This window comes from Suhomyces tanzawaensis (assembly GCF_001661415.1).
Source record: "Suhomyces tanzawaensis NRRL Y-17324 unplaced genomic scaffold CANTAscaffold_1, whole genome shotgun sequence".
NCBI classification, from domain to species: domain Eukaryota; kingdom Fungi; phylum Ascomycota; class Pichiomycetes; order Serinales; family Debaryomycetaceae; genus Suhomyces; species Suhomyces tanzawaensis.
The window spans coordinates 902,491-918,739 of NW_017963636.1; the positions used below are offsets into that span (position 1 = coordinate 902,491).

Below are 16,249 nucleotides of genomic sequence, written 5' to 3' on the forward strand. Positions count from 1 at the left end.
TCCGTAGGTAATTAGCTGGAGATCATCGGGAGCTAATTGCTATTCTACTACTGACCCTGCTGGACAAGGTTATTGTAACTAATTTACTTCTCCTCTTCGCTCTCGTGGGTGTAAATTAATTTTCCAGTACTTAGCTGGAGGTAATCGTTGTAAATTTCTTTCTATCACCTCTCCCACTGGTAGGTGTAAATTACTTCTACTACCTCTCCCATTGGTTATCGAAAGTTGATGCTTTTTTCAATTATTCCCAATTACAAGCTCTGTTACACTCCAAATCCATCGTTTGACCCATCTATTCGTATATACAAGTGTTACGGCACTGTCTAGCGTGCTGGTGGCCTAGGCATCGCGGCCCTTCTCCAACATCTGCTGGACCTTTCTGTACTCGGGCATACTGCCATAGGGCTCGATGTGCTGCTCCTGGAGATGCTGGCCGATCACCATGTTGGCCTTGACGTACTTGGCCACACAACGGTCGATGCAGCTGGCCTCTCCAGTCACCAAGTCGCTCTCGCCGTACTCCCCACCCAAGCACTTGGAGGCACACGTCGACAACACCTTATTGAAGGTCGCTGCCGTGGCGTCGAACTGGATCTGGGACAACTTGATCTTCTCGGGATCCACAGACGCCTGGGAGTACTGTGACGAGCTGCCAATGAACATAGACATTGTGAGGTTGTGGTGGTGGTTGTGGTAGATAGTGTCTACTGGTGATGATATATGCTAGTGAGGCCTCGAATGCTCGATTCTGGACGGCTGTTGGCTGGACTGGGTGGCTATTGGCTTTTGGCTGTTGGCTGTTGGCTGGGCTGGACGCTGTGAGTCTGCCACTGTTCTTATGGTTGTCTTCACCTTTTCTTGGTGTCCCGCAATTTTTTCCTGCAAACAAGATCCAGGCCCAGCGCTAATATCACTGCTAATATCCAGCGCTAATATCACCACCTCCTCCTGACTCCACACCACCACCAACAGCCACGCCATGCATGTCCTTCTCACCAATGACGACGGGCCCTTGGACGACCGCGCCTGTCCCTACATGAAGTACTTGGTCGATGAGATCAACACCAACACCAATTGGGACTTGTCCATCGTAGTGCCCAACCAGCAGAGATCGTGGATTGGAAAGGCCCATTTTGCCGGCAAGACCTTAACCACCAGCTACATCTACACCCAAGAGTCCACCAGCGGGTCCTCGGCTGACGGCGTCAACAAGTTTGACGGGCCGTTTAACACCCCTCAGCACCGTGGCCCCGAGTGGCAGGAATGGTGCCTTGTCGACAGCACCCCAGCTGCGTGTGCTGACATCGGAATCCACCACCTCTACTCGCAGACCAAAGAGAAAGAGATCGACTTGGTGTTGAGTGGCCCCAACTTCGGCAAGAACGCAGGCAACTTGTATGTTTTGACCAGCGGCACTGTCGGAGCAGCCATGGAGGCTGTCACCCACGGAAAGAAGGCCATTGCCTTGAGCTACTCGTTCAACAGCCCCCACCACGACCACCAGGTGTTGAAGGAAGCTGCACACATCTCCGTCAAGTTGGTCACCAAGTTGTACAACCAGCTCAAAGAGCTGAAAGACATCGACATCTTCTCAGTCAACGTGCCTTTGGTCAAGTCGTTGAAATTGGGCCAGACCAAGATCAGATACGCTCCCATTTTGGAAAACTACTGGAAGTCCATCTACGCTCCCAGTGAGGAACTCAACGAACATGGCCAGATGCAATTCCACTGGGCTCCAGACTTCAAGGTGGTCCACAAAAATGGCTTGGTTGATTTCAAGCACACCGACAGCAGGGTTTTGTTGGAAGAAGAAATCAGCGTCACACCATTGAAGGCCGCCTTCAAATTTGTCGAGCCTTTGGGAGGAGAAATCGTCTTAGATGCTGATGAGCCCACAACAGAGTCCCCCACAATCGACTATTTTTTGATAACAGTTCCCAAGGACTCATACATTTATGAACCTTGGGTTGAAGCGGCCAAAAAAAGTGGCCGCTTCCAAATCACCTCCGATAAGAGAGTATTGGCTGAGTTGAAGGAAAATTCCAAAATAAGAGTATTCCATTATGGTGAGTACGAAGATTTGGATCTTGATTTGATTGGTGAATATCCTAATCAGTACTTTATTCCATCATATATTTATAGAAAGGCCTTAATTAGAAAGCACTTCTTGGCCAACACCATCCATCATTATACCGTCAAAAACCCTGATTCGGTATTAATATCAGCAGCACCAGAATCTTACCAATTGGAAGTGGACTATGCTGAGTTTTTGGATGACTCTTTGGATGAAGCCTACGAATTGAGAGACGAAATTAATTCCGGTACTAAAACCTGGATTTTGAAACCCAGTATGAGTGACAAGGGCCAAGGTATCAGGATCTTCAAGACCGTTGAACAATTACAAGCAATTTTTGATTCATTTGAAGAAGAAGACAGTGATGCTGAAGATGAAGATGATGAAGGTGATGACAATAATGGAGTGATTGTTTCCCAATTACGTCACTTCATCGTACAAGAGTACAGATCCAATCCCTTGTTGTTACCAGCTTATGATAACAAGAAATTCCATTTGAGGACCTACGTAGTTGCCAGTGGTGACTTAAAGGTATACGTTTACAAGAACATCTTGACTTTATTCGCCGGGTCCGCGTATGTGGAGCCAGAAGACAAGGACGGTGAAATCGATATGGCAGGACACTTGACAAACACCTGTTTGCAAGAAGAAGACTCCCCATTGGTGGTTCCTTGGTGGGACCTCAAAGACGATAAGCTCACTGAAGACCAAAAGCAAAGAGTTTTCGAGCAGGTGTGCTCCATTACGGGTGAGACTTTCAAGGCTGCTTCCAGTGTCGACAAGATAAACTTCCAACCCATGGACAACGCCATTGAATTATTTGGAATAGACTACTTGGTGAACGACGACCTTAGTGTAACCCTACTTGAAGTCAACTCATATCCTGATTTCAAACAAACTGGTGACGAATTGAAGGGCCTTATATATCGTCTTTTTGACGAGGTGGTTGACCAGATTGTTGCCCCATTGGTCCAGGGTACTGAATCAAGCAATTCCAGTTCAAACTTGGTTCCGGTTTTGGGTGCAAATTAACACTCAAGTAGAATAGAGTAGAATGCTATTACTGTTTACAGACGTAACGTGAAATGATTCCATTATTGGTTTAATTGTAGGTTTTCCTTTTACAGAGAGCTATCTTGGTTGAGTGGCTAGCGTTACTGGGTCGGGTAAACTGTATGAGAATACCTACCAGTACAGTAATACCTCCCTTGACTATTTGAGAAAACAAATTACAAAGTTGCCATTTTTGCAATCAGACCTTTGCTATTTCCCCATACGGTTGAAACGAACTATTCAAGTTACCAAGTACAGGTAGAAAGAGGTTTCCATATTGGAAGAAGTGTTTGCAAAAGAATGCGTATCATCACCATATTAGGTCGCAGGTCATGTTATTCTCGATGAGAGCTGACCCGTTATTGCAAACAGTAAGTGCACTTTGCTGAATGCAGTGATTTTAGCATTAAGGTTGCTTCGATGAGTTGCAACTAGGATTAAATTGACTAACAGGGTATTGTTGAATCAGGAAAGACCGACAGTTGAGCTACTGAACAGGTAAATTGACAGCAAGCGAAAAACGATTGGTGATGGTTTGGGAAATACCCTTGACACATATTACCCCGTTGGGGGTGGTATCTTACCCACATTGCCAATCTAGGGAGCCTACCCTGGCAGGGATCTTTAGGACGTGTGACGGGTATTTTAGTGGTCTGCATAAAAATACTTCTAGGGGAAAGAAGCTTAGTTGCAGGCAATATCATTTCCTAATTGGTGGTACGATCGCAAGACTCCAGTGTGGCTGCCTATTGTAGACAATACCAGATCTGGAAGGATCTAGACTACGATACCGAAACTGGCTAGTTTTGACTGTACCGATGGGCACAGTTCCACTCGCACCACCCGGTTTGGTGACACTGTTCTCCAGGGAACTTGCCCCTTTTCGCCACGGCTGGTGCCAATCTTCCCATTCTGGCCCCGCTATTGTAAGTCGCGCCCACAGATATTCCCCAAAACGGAAGCGCTATTGGTGGCAATCCATCCAGAAAATGGCCCTGTTAGTCCCCCACACCAAGCAGAGCAACCTTATGATTTAAAGGGGAGCCTGCCACTTTGGCTGCGACTTTGCCTGGATGGCTCCCGTCCCCCAAAGGAACCCAGTATGCGCTACCATCCCCCACCAACGGGCTCTGGTGGGTGAAAAATTCCTTGCTTGCGCACTGTGGGCAAATTTCACTCCACTGGCTGGTCATTCGAGGTGGTCCCGTCCATTTCGCCAGTGGCAAATGGGCCAGGGCCGTTGCCACCGCCCAAAGTCGCTAGTCACTGGCTGGCCACTGGCCAGTAATACGGTCTGCCAGAAATCGTCCAATATCGCCCCCGTAGCCACCTCTAACAAGAATCCTGACCCTCCAGAAACGACCGGGTAGTGCGCGCACCAAGCTTCGACGACCTTCGATCACCAGCCCCTACGCCCTACGCAAAAAAAAACGGCCACCGAATTTCATACACCATAATCATATCTTGAGTATAGTTAGAGAGAGGCGCCAAGTGACGTGCACTAGTAAAACTAGCACAAGTTAACATAGATTGAATCATAAAAATGTCGACACAACAACGAAAACCATACAAGAGTCATCAGAAGAAATCCACAAATAGCACAACGGTCGAGTTGACCAGTTTGGCAGAAATGTTCCCGGACTGGGAAGTGGAAGAATTGCAGAGCTTGTTATCAGAACACAACAACGACTTGGAAGTCGTGTTGGACTTGATTGTCAATAATAAGGTCTCCAAGTGGGAACCCATCAAGAAGGACAAGAAAAAGAAGGAAAAAGATTCACAGGATGACACTTCCGCCAGCGGCAACTCTTCTTCACACCACACAAACAACAACATAGCATCATCGACATCCACGTCCAACATAAAAAAGTCTAGAGCGGGCAAGCACGATTCCAGCGCCAAGGGCACCTACAAGAAGCAATTCTCGGGTACCCCATATAAGAAGAAATCGGACAACTCCCAATCAGCTAATCCATCGACTGGTTTGCCATCATCAACCGCCACCGGTGCTCTTACTGCTGCCACCGCGGCTGCTGCCAATGCTCCTCCGGCTGTTCCCGCCAACAGTTGGGCTGCTGCTTTGTCTGAAAACGTACCTCAACCAAAGGCTGTTGAAGAAAAGCATGAAATACAACCTCAATCTGAACCACAACCAAATGACGATGTTAACGACCAAGACCATAATGAAGCTACCCCATCCGAAAAGGAAGAACCTGCTCCTCAACAAACCACCTCCGAAAAGGCCCCATTAAAGCAAGCCACCGTTCCTCAACCACAGCAAGGCTCCTGGGTGTCTGCCATTGCTCAATCTGCCAAGCCAGCTCCAAAGCCTAAGGCTGCTGCCCCTGTTGAACAAGAGAATGTGCCTGTGGTTGCTGAAGAACCTGTCTCAGTCGAAGAAACCGTCGAATCTGCTACCAACCAAGAATCTACTGGTGCTCCAGCTGCCGAAACCGTCGCCTACGAGTCCGTCACCGCCGAACCAGTTTCTGCTCCTGCAGCTGAAATCCAACCACAAGTGGTTTTACCAGCTGGTTCCCAACAAGTCAACTCTATCGGTGTCTCTTTCGGTTCTTTGTCTTTGGGTGAAGAAGAGCAAGAAGTTCAAGCTCAATCGGAACCAAAGGAAGAAATTTCTCAATCAGTTGATGCCCAAGCTTCTCAATCGCAATCTCAGCAATCCCAACGTTACGGATTGTACGGTAACCAACAACAACAGCAACAACAACAACAACAAAACAACCGTTACAACCAAAATTCTTACAACCAACAATACAACAACAAGCAAGCAAACCAACAAGGTCAACAGGCTCAACAAGGTCAACAAGGTCAACAAGGTCAACAAGGTCAACAAGGTCAACAAGCCCAACAAGCTCAACAACAATACGACTACTACAATCAATACCAACAGCAACAGTACCCACAACAAGCTGCTCAATCCTTACCAGGTGTTCAATTTGGTGGATACCCTGGTATTGACTACAGCTCTTACGGCAACCAAGCCGCTGCTCTCGGTGGCATTGCTTCCCCAGCTGCTTCTCACGCTAACACTGCCTATGGTCAATATGGTGCTTCTCAGCCAGCCCCAGCATCCTCTGGTGCTAGCCAAGACTCCACCCAGTCTCCAATTGTGAACCCAAACAACTTGCAACAACAAATGCCTGCTCACTTTGGTTACCCATACTACTACAACTACTACTCCACCCCATTCTACGGTACTGGAGCCGGTGGTTTAGGAGGTGCTCAAAACACCTTCGCCAACGTTGCTTCTCCAATCAGTGGATCTCTTAACGGTGCTCAAACTGGTGCTTCTGCTACCTCTGGTCAATCCAACCAGGTTTCTGGTAGCTCTGCTACTGCTGGTGCCAACGGTGGCTTTGCTGGTGGAAACGCTCCATCTCAGTACTACGGTCAACCAAACCAATTCAACAATAGATATCCTGGTTACTCGTACCCACCTCAACCACAACAGCAACAGCAACAGCAACAGCAGCAAGGACAATCCGGCTCTAGCCAAGCTGGTGCTTCTGGCTCTGCCAACCAAGGAGCTTCTAACGGTCAAGGTGATGCCTCTGCCGATTCCAGAAATGGTCTGACTGGTCAAGCTGGCCAACAAGCCCCACAGAACCCAGTTATCCAACCTATGCAATACGGTGCTTATCAACAGTACCCACAATACGGTTACCAAGATAACGCCCAATACCGTGGATGGTATTAGTCTGTATAAACTAGTGTACTGGTAATAATTATGTTTGAGTAGTCATAGCGTAGATACGTAGGTGGTGCTGTACTTTTGGGATTGTAGCTACCAACAACGAATACTGAATGAATTACTTCAATTGTAATTCCGCAACAGTAGTACCACTAATTTAATCCAAGTTTGCGTGTTCTTCAGTTGGATGGCACGAGTTTTATTCACCAACAATCACCGGTCCTTTTTGGGAAGGATATTGCAAATCGAAATACATAACTATTGCAATAGGAAACACACGATTTTCTCATCATTTTGATATGTTATGTTCAAACGGCTTATCTTTGATATTTCATGCGTCTGTTCGAACTGCGGAGGGAAAGCGAACAAATGAATGGGGAGGGGCTACATCAGCGCAGTGACACGGTGGGAGAAATAGCCAATGGACCACAAAGCAGGAATAGCTCAGTGAGTAGATAGAGATGGATCAATTCTCTAGTCCCAAATTTTACAGTATCTAAACAAGTCAACTCTTATAATTCGATCAGATAATCGGACTGATCCAAGTTGGTCTGGGCGGTATATGCAGTCCGGAAATTCTCCTCTCGCCAACAAGACTTCAAAACAATCGGCTCGTGCCTGGTAATCTCTACCGTTGGACTGTTATAACTGTGTTGGCTCTCCCACTTTTCCCTACTGATTTCTTTTACTCTTTTGGAAAAGTTGCAAATGTGTTGAAATTCTACAAAATCGCACATCCTGGCATATTCTCCAACCCCTATCTAAGATCAGTATGGCACCAACCGGCTACTCTCACTACTATGCCTCTTAATGGGGATCAGAAAAAGTACCAGAGCAGCCGAGATGTGCCAGCAGTACCCCCCACCCCCAATTAGTCCATTATGTCCTCCAATATGGTCTAGTTGTGGCAGCTTCCCCAGTGGGGTAGTGGTGCTGTTGGTAAATTTGTTCACGGGAGCCCCGCATAAGAGGCGAGCGCGCGGGTAAATCGAGGCACTAACAATTGTCAGTACAGCAAGTGCGCGGCCCGCTCAATTATCTATATATATTGTACTAACGCTGGGCACACTAAATCCTCTTTTCTTAGTTAATTCTTAACTACCAGACCACATATAAATTTTCCCTATAGTATGTTATCAGTATTGGAGTGACGCACAGTGAGATTGCACCAAGTATGGCACCCCCGACCCAGCCACTAGCCACCATCGCCAGGACACACTCCCACCATGTCATAGGTGCCTACACCCTTGTGACAGGCTGTTGATGCCCCCAGGGGCCTGTTGGGAGACGCCAGCACCGATTGAAGTTGGGCTGGTGGTGTGCTGCAAAAACCCAGCCAAGGTTCGCGCCACGGCTGGGGGGTGGCATGGGGCCGCGCCGAGGACACATGGTGGCGCCAATGACAGGCGGAGGTGGTGAACCCCCCAGAGGCCACTCCCAGGTGAATTGATGGAAAATCAATTTGGGGGGGATATGCCTGGGTATACGAAAAATCATCACCACCACCAAATTGCACGCAAGGGCAAGCGCACCGTGGAAGATGCCCGGACTGTGTGCAGGATCCACCCCAAATGGAATTGGGGTGCGCACACGATTGCCCATGCGCCCACCCAAACCCGCACTGGCTGGGGAGCTTGCCATGCCCGGCGCGATCGCCTCAAATTACGCGTTTGTTTACGTTGATGGCGGCGCCAGCTATATAATTGCAGGCCTGCCTGTTTTTGCTCGTTTTATACTAACAACCAAGATGTCTACCACCGAAAAGAGAAAGACCACCAGAAAGAAGAAGGACCCAGATGCCCCAAAGAGATCCCTCTCTGCTTACATGTTCTTTGCCAATGAAACCAGAGACATTGTCAGAGCCGAGAACCCAGGTGTCTCCTTTGGCCAAGTCGGTAAGTTGTTGGGTGAAAGATGGAAGAAGTTGACTGCCGACGAAAAGGTTCCTTACGAAACCAAGGCTGATGCTGACAAGAAGAGATACGAGAAAGAAAAGGCCGAATATGTCAAGAGAAATGGCAATTAAACTTAAATGTTGACGTTGACGAGATATCCTCTGTGTGGAGAAAGACTCTGTATTATTTTTGTCCTTTTTATTTCATATTGCTATCTAGCCCGTGTTTTATTAGTTATAACTTTGTTGTACCATATATAAGAATATATTGTTCATCTATCTAGACTGATTGTATGCCGGCACGTGCTGCGGACTCCTCCTGGCCACCCTCACCTCTCCCGCTTACGTAAACCGGTCTCCAACCACCACTATCTGGCTCTTCATCGACGATGTCTTTGCCATTGCCATACTACAACGACGACAAGAAGTCCTTTGCTTACTCCACCGTCCACAAGAGATGGCCTCTCATTTTGGAAGGTGGCCTTAAGGATGTCACCACCGCTATTGCCAGCAATGCCAACCTCAAGCAATCGGGAGACGTGATTCTCGAGGGCTTGCAACATATCCTCCAGTCATTGAAGAACGATTCGGTGGTCAGACCCTTTGAAGAGTCGGAAATCGCCCTCAACGCCGATTTGAAGGTGTACAACCACGCCCTCGACCAATTCAACCAACAGAAGAAGGTCACCTGGCAAACGGGCCCATGGCTTTACTTGGAATGCTACATCTACCACGCTATCAACAACTTGTTCATTTCTTCGAAAGAGAAGTTCTGGCACACCTTTGATATTTTCGAATACTTGAAGGATTCCACCTTCAAGCAGTCTGAACATGGTGTGCTTGAACTCTGCAAGCGTTATGAAGCGTTAGAGGGCCAATTACAGGATGCTGATGACGAGGCCCTCAAATTGTTGTTCCACGAATTCATAGATATTTCTCTCTGGGGAAATGCCACTGATTTGTCCCTTTTGGCAGGTAACGTCACCCTCGAGGATATCAAGTCAGTTCAAGGTGCTGCTGTCAGAAAGAAGAACGAAGAAAATATCTTAGTCAACGACTTGCCTCAGGCATGGGACCAGTTGGTGTCCAAAAAGGGCAACAGAAGAATTGATATTATTCTCGACAATTCTGGATTCGAATTGTTTGCCGATCTCAACTTGGCTCTCTTCGTGCTTGATTCCAAATTGGTCCACGAGGTGCATATCCACTGCAAGGAGATCCCATGGTTCGTGAGTGACACCATGCCAAAGGACTTTGAAAACTTGCTTGAGCAATTGGATTCGAAGGACTTCTACCAAGAAATCCATGCCAACGACAAAGACTCCCAGGCCATCAAGTTCCTTCACTCCAAATTGGTTCAATATCGCAAGTCAAACCAAATCGTGGTTGAATCCCATCCTTTCTGGACCTTGAACCTCAACTTCTGGGAAATCCCAACCATCAAGGATTTGTACGAGAATTTACTCAACTCAGATTTAATTATCTTCAAGGGTGACTTGAATTATAGGAAGTTGACTGGCGATTTGCAATGGGAAAAGACACACCCTTTCAAGAACGCCATTCAACAATTGGCCACCTCCAAGCTTCCAGTGTTGAGTTTGAGAACATGTAAGGCCGATGTGGTGGTTGGATTACCCGAGGGTACTAACGAAAAGTTGATAGAGAAGTACAAGAGCATGGGTAATGAGGTTGGTGAATTCTGGAGCTCTTCCGGAAAGTGGGCAGTTATTTCATTTTCTAACGGTAGAAATTAAGTAAGTGGCCAATCTGTCTAGCACCGCACTATTGTTCTACATTAGTGATATCTTTTAATTAGATCGTTACATACCATTAAAACGTATTTCTTGGGTTAATGATTCTTTTGATTCTCGTCACATACCATCAAAGCAAATCTTTTGAGTCAATGGTATGAATTTTAGTCAACCGTAGTTCTCATTTTACATGTCAGCCGCTCTTCTAGCGTTACAAGCAACAATCTTGAACTTATCCACCGTAACTTCACTTTCAACAGTACTCGAAGAGCTTGTTCCTTCGCCAGCGCTGACATCACTCATCTTGATCATAACGTTCTTAATGATGAAGGTCCAGACATCATCACAGAACCGGTAGGTGTTCAAATCTCCCTTGAACGTTAATCTACTCTTGGCAGTGCCTGCCTCCGATTTCAAGTTGTCCGAGATTATACGGTCGAAGTTATTCAATATAGTCATGGCAAGCTGAGGCTGGATCTTCTGATCCGATATCAATGTGTCCAAAGCATCTGTCAATGCGATCCCAATAGTGGATCTACGATAAAGTTCGTAATATGCTGGAGTACTCATTGCGGGTATTCAGAATGGACAGGTTGACTGGTAGAGTTTTCACACCTGGTAGGGGGTTCAGGCAGAGGGATTCCTTTGAATGATTACTGTTGAAGCCAGTAAGTCGATGTGTCATCCTTTGGGAAGAGAAATGGTTTTGTTCAGCGGCAAATCACGTGACCAGATATGCACACTACCCTATTGGAATTCTGATGGTTTTCCAGTTGGCCACCACATTAGCCATGTCACAAGATCTCACCATCTCTCAACGATACAGACATGCTATCAAGCAATTCAGAGACCAGAAGAATTCTGGAGAGCGCCGGGATTCCCCGCTGTTCCAACAAAATTTGCACCAATTGATCCGGGAGTTCACCCTCATCAAGAGTATAGTCGATGATCTCCATTTGTTCAGTGACAATGAGAGTTTGAAAGAGGTCAACACCAACTATATCCCGTTCTTGAACACTTCCTATTACTTGGCCAGTTTACTTATTAATTCCACAGAATCTGAAGACAAACAGAAGGACCCATTGGATGCCAAAGTGTATAACTTAAAACAGGCAAAATCATTGCTTCTTCACTACTTAATCGATTTACAGAACTATGGAATTCTCTCCAAAAGCCAGGGTGCAAGACTCGACACCTTCAAGCATTTCGCTAATCCTTCATTAGATGAGATTGTGTCTTACTCCAATAACCCTGCCCAGAAAAGACAAGATAAAATCGAAAACTACAAGCTTGAAAAGGAATTGAACAACAAATTATCTATTTTGGATGAACACTATTCCAAGTCAGAAGAAGAAGAAAATGAAGAATCAATTTTTGACAGGTTTGATGAAGAAATAATTGGGCAAATTTTTGTCGATCAGCTTCGATTGTTCTCAATTGATTCGTTCAACACCCTTGAGACAATCACTATGGAAATTCAAGTGATAGCGAATAGGCCGAAATTAAAGAAAATTCAAGAATTACCCAATGATGCAAGGGCAAAGGATATTTCAGCAGAAAACGACTATGGTTATACCCCAAGGCTAGAAGAATTGCCTTTCAATAAGACGAGTGTGTCAGATCTTCTCTCCAAACAAGGGAAGATTTTAAGACCTTTTACCATTACCAGCAATAGACAACAATTAAAGGAAAAGGTATTCGGAACAGGTCAAGTTCTACCTTCGATGACTGTCGAGGAGTACCTTGACTATGAATTGGCCAATGGTAAGATGATGAAGGAAGAAGTGAAGGATACTAATGAAAGTGACACGGATGATAGTGAAGATGAATTGGAGAAGAGGCACTGGGACGATTGGAAAGACGAGAATCCGAAGGGAGCAGGAAACATGAAGGCTAACATTGGTTGAGCTATCGTCCACAATAAATTATTCACTACGAAAGATAGGGCATTTAAAATGATTTCATCACGCCAGACTAAGGTGTATAATGACTTTTGAATAATATTCGTTATTCGCATCGTTATATAGTTCAATTATCTATTACAGAAAGCTAATGTACATTACTTACTAGGACTAGTCCTCTCTTAAGTCTCCTTCCAACTCCTTCAACCAGTCATAGTATTCAATCTTCAACTCGTCCAAACGAATGATCTTCAAGTGATTACTGTCCTTGGACTTCAAGATCCACTTATCTTCGTCATCCTTGAAACTTCTCAAACAGTTCAATATGATCATGTACAACTCAAGGATTTTCAATTTGTATTGCTTAACATCATCGGTGCTTGGTTCTGATTGCAACAAATGTGAGTGTTCGAATCTGAATCTAGTGATGAATAAGTACAATGCTTCGATGGCACCTCTCTTGTCAGCCAATTGATCTGAGCCAAGCTCATTGGATGCTCCAAACAATCTCCATGAATAAAGGTACTCATAGTATCTTAAAGATTTGGATAATGCAAGCTCATCATTAGCCAACTGTAATAGAACGCTGTCAATCAAAATATACTTCTTTTGGTATAAGGTGTTCTTGTTTGGAGGGAAAATGATAGCAATAGAATGATTGAAAATTAACTTCTTGAGGAATCTGGTGAAAAGTTCCTTGTAAGAATCTGAATCATTATATGAGGTGTCCAAGTTTAGTAAAGATTCATAAATGAGATCATAATCAGTCAAAGCCATGGCTAATTCAAAGACATTTAAGTAGTATTGAGTGATCAAGCTGGTAGTGGAATCAGTAGCTTCAGTGCTTTTCAAAATTTCAATCGCCTTTTGTTCGAATTTTAATGCAGTCTGATTGAAGCTTACTTCAACGTCCAAGAAAGCAGATGTAGTCTTGGTTGGAACAACAGAGTTCGAATCATCAACAATTGTTAAGGCTGCTTTGTCATCCGTGAGAATTAAGGAATGCCTGGATTTTTGAGCTGTGCTAGCTTGCAATTTAGCAAGTTCTGACAAAGAGTGATAGTATTGTGCTTTTCTTAAATCTCCACTTAAATTTTCATCAAAAATTGAATCCAAGAAATTTTTAATTGGTTCATTGCTGCTTAACTCATTTCTGATTTTGTCAATCTGATCTCTCTGATCTAATATGTTGTATTCTTCAAAAGCTTCAAAGAAATACTTTGCCTCGTTGTCAATTAAGTAGACCAATCCAATCAAGAATTTGTCAATGCTTCTAGAAACATTCAATTTGTCGAAAAACTTCTTTCTTATAAAACTTCCCTCGTTTCGATCAATCAACTCAATTGCAACATCAGTAATAAAGTTATCATAATTTGAGAGCACTCTCCCATGCAAATAATCGAATGCTTCATTGAGTCTTGACTTGACAATTAAATCCTTTAGACTGTGATGCCTGGAAACAATACTGGACCAAAAGAGAGAATTCTCAACATTACTGAGTCCAGAATTTTCGATGGGAGATGTTACCTCTAGAGACTTGAAACTTGTATCAATTATCAATTCAAGAACATCGTAAGCATTCAACTTTGTAAGAATCTTATTGATGAGAAAAGTGGTTTGATCTTCGCCTTCACAAAGAAGGATCAAAATGAGTAAATTAAAAAGCAAGTTTTCATGAGCACCCTTGATCTCTCTAAAAGTCTCTATTGTGTTGAGCTTGTTAAGGGAGCCAAGTTCCAGTCCATCATCCATTCTATCAATATCAATCATCTCAAATTCGTTTAAAGAGTCGATGAGAGAATTAATGACATCCATTGGGATGGACTCGACCTCCAACAATATTTCTTCGATAATTTCATTTGGGATTTTGGGTCTTAAGTATGTATCAAAAATATCGTTTGTTTGTTCTGTAGTCAAGCTGACACTCTGTTTGATAAATTTATAAAGCTTTTGGTTAGACTTTGTAGAAAGTAGACTTGGGAATCTAGACAATATTCCTGCTAATTTCCCTTCAGGAGAGTTTCTCTTCTTGTACAAGAAAGATTCGTAGAAATGAGATGGTCTGAATATCCCCAACCCATTTGATTCCAAAGACAAAAGCAATGAAGCTTGTGACAATATACCAATAGCCAATGTCTCTTCGCTCAACTTCTTATACTCTGCACAAAGTGAATAAAGTTTGAACCAAAAAGATTTGCTCGAATCACCATTACTGGATGGGTCTAATTCACTTATTGAATAGTCTACCATCGTGGAGAGTTCGGGATCTTGCCCCACGGAGTCACCAAAAGAATTGGTCCAAATCAGAAGGGTTTCATCTATTTCAGTTCTTATTGGTTTACTGCCAATACTTTCAGCTCCCAAATTTTCTCTAAGGACGTTCAAGGAAGTTCTGACAATTAAATCGTCATACTTTCCACAATTCAATATGTCGTTAGCGTAATGTGATATTTCCTGATGGGGAGCAGTTTCCACAAGTTCATGATTGTTTATATGTGACCAGTTGATTGATACGACTGCACCAGTTTGAATGTTGCAAGCGTAAACCACCAAGACCGATGAGGTATTGGATTTCCATAAGATATGATACTTGACGAAATCCCCATGGTTTTGAGTCCGATAATCTTGAATGAACCACAATCTATTTCTGAAATCAGCTTCTTGCTTAGAACTACTCAATGTGACCAATAAAATGTTGGGCAACTCGGGTTCAAAGCTAAGACTAGAAATCTCTGAAAGGCTAGTTGAATCCAAAACTTCCCAAGTTTTAAATTGAAATCCACTTTTGTCCAAGTTTGAGTCTGTAGAGTTGATGCTAACATGTAAAGTCAAATACTCCTTGGCTCCATCCGTGTAGATCAGCAAATGCCTAGTTGGAACGGTTGTCAACCACGATTCAGTATCAATCTTCTGATTTATGAAAATTGGATTCAGAACCGGAATATGATCTTTCAAACTCCAAACTTTAAGGACCTTACTTACCGAGAGGGTAACAAAATTGTCCTTTCCCAAAGCAATGGCATCCACAACCGAGTTCGATGAAATGCCTTCTAATACAACTTCCAGTTGAGCATTTTTCTTGAAAAGTCCACTGATGAAGTTTAATGGCAACAATGCAGGTGCTTCATTGAAATTGAATACATCGAAGTCGCTGAGCACTGTAGATCTTTGGAAATGCAATAAGCCTCCATCCTTCAAAGATACAACCAAGTTTAGGGAGTCCAAGCTTTTCAACAAATATGGCGAGGATCTCAATTCAAACGAGTAAGGGACAGATATGTTACCCCATTGACTGAAATTGCTGATTGTCAATCTATTAGACTTGGTTTTGATAAAGTCGGATAATTCGATTTTGAATGTGATGAATAAGTGATCGGTGTCAATGATATCTATAATAATGGCACCTTCATCTCCATTATCTTTGTCATACTGAACATTGATGCAACTAGTTGAGATCAAAGGATGAGGCAAGAGGAATTTCAAACTTTGGAAGTTCAATGATAAATTATTTGGGCCGGTATTGATGGGTGTGATTGTGACGGTTCTCAAATCCCCTAATACTTCGTATGCCACCGCATTGATGAGTGAATTGTCTAGTTCTATCACATCACCACTCGTGGCCAATTTCCGATGGAATAGATCATTTGGAGTCGCCGCTTTGGGAACTGGCGAGTACTTGAGAGGTAATGTGACCTCTCTCGAGTACAAGTGCAGTTTATACCCTTGGAGACTCGAACTAGAATACGAAACGTCCATTGTCGATTGACTGGGAGCCTTAGCTTGTTTTGGTTTATGTGAAGTTTTTCTCAAAATACAGTCACGTGCCAAATTTCTATAGCTACAATATCACTAGCGAGACTCCTA

General features: G+C 44.1%; 8 protein-coding genes across 8 annotated transcripts; 5 read left to right on the forward strand and 3 right to left on the reverse strand.

Annotated features, from left to right (window-relative positions):
- Positions 1-339: 339 nt before the first annotated feature.
- On the reverse strand, positions 340-669 carry TIM12 (Tim12p; the record flags this gene model as incomplete). Its single annotated transcript, XM_020209093.1, has 1 exon — positions 340-669. The coding sequence occupies one exon, from the start codon at positions 667-669 to the stop codon at positions 340-342; it is 330 nt and encodes a 109-aa protein (XP_020066826.1).
- Positions 670-979: 310 nt separating this feature from the next.
- CANTADRAFT_87673 (putative tubulin tyrosine ligase) lies at positions 980-3,106 on the forward strand (the record flags this gene model as incomplete). Its single annotated transcript, XM_020211364.1, has 1 exon — positions 980-3,106. One exon carries the CDS (start codon positions 980-982, stop codon positions 3,104-3,106), a length of 2,127 nt encoding a protein of 708 aa, XP_020066827.1.
- A 1,564-nt stretch (positions 3,107-4,670) lies between these two features.
- CANTADRAFT_87674 (DNA damage-responsive RNA polymerase-degradation factor) lies at positions 4,671-6,845 on the forward strand (the record flags this gene model as incomplete). The annotated part of the gene is made up of 1 exon (XM_020211365.1): positions 4,671-6,845. One exon carries the CDS (start codon positions 4,671-4,673, stop codon positions 6,843-6,845), a length of 2,175 nt encoding a protein of 724 aa, XP_020066828.1.
- A 1,741-nt stretch (positions 6,846-8,586) lies between these two features.
- On the forward strand, positions 8,587-8,865 carry NHP6A (high-mobility group nucleosome-binding protein; the record flags this gene model as incomplete). Its single annotated transcript, XM_020211366.1, has 1 exon — positions 8,587-8,865. One exon carries the CDS (start codon positions 8,587-8,589, stop codon positions 8,863-8,865), a length of 279 nt encoding a protein of 92 aa, XP_020066829.1.
- Positions 8,866-9,122: 257 nt separating this feature from the next.
- HRT2 (putative methyltransferase) lies at positions 9,123-10,487 on the forward strand (the record flags this gene model as incomplete). The annotated part of the gene is made up of 1 exon (XM_020209185.1): positions 9,123-10,487. One exon carries the CDS (start codon positions 9,123-9,125, stop codon positions 10,485-10,487), a length of 1,365 nt encoding a protein of 454 aa, XP_020066830.1.
- Positions 10,488-10,670: 183 nt separating this feature from the next.
- TOA2 (transcription initiation factor IIA subunit gamma) lies at positions 10,671-11,054 on the reverse strand (the record flags this gene model as incomplete). The annotated part of the gene is made up of 1 exon (XM_020208943.1): positions 10,671-11,054. The coding sequence occupies one exon, from the start codon at positions 11,052-11,054 to the stop codon at positions 10,671-10,673; it is 384 nt and encodes a 127-aa protein (XP_020066831.1).
- Positions 11,055-11,275: 221 nt separating this feature from the next.
- On the forward strand, positions 11,276-12,391 carry CANTADRAFT_3789 (uncharacterized protein; the record flags this gene model as incomplete). Its single annotated transcript, XM_020208735.1, has 1 exon — positions 11,276-12,391. One exon carries the CDS (start codon positions 11,276-11,278, stop codon positions 12,389-12,391), a length of 1,116 nt encoding a protein of 371 aa, XP_020066832.1.
- Positions 12,134-16,153, reverse strand: CANTADRAFT_24549 (uncharacterized protein). The gene has a single exon (XM_020207147.1). It carries the CDS (start codon positions 16,139-16,141, stop codon positions 12,557-12,559), a length of 3,585 nt encoding a protein of 1,194 aa, XP_020066833.1. The 5' UTR covers positions 16,142-16,153; the 3' UTR covers positions 12,134-12,556.
- Positions 16,154-16,249: the final 96 nt, after the last annotated feature.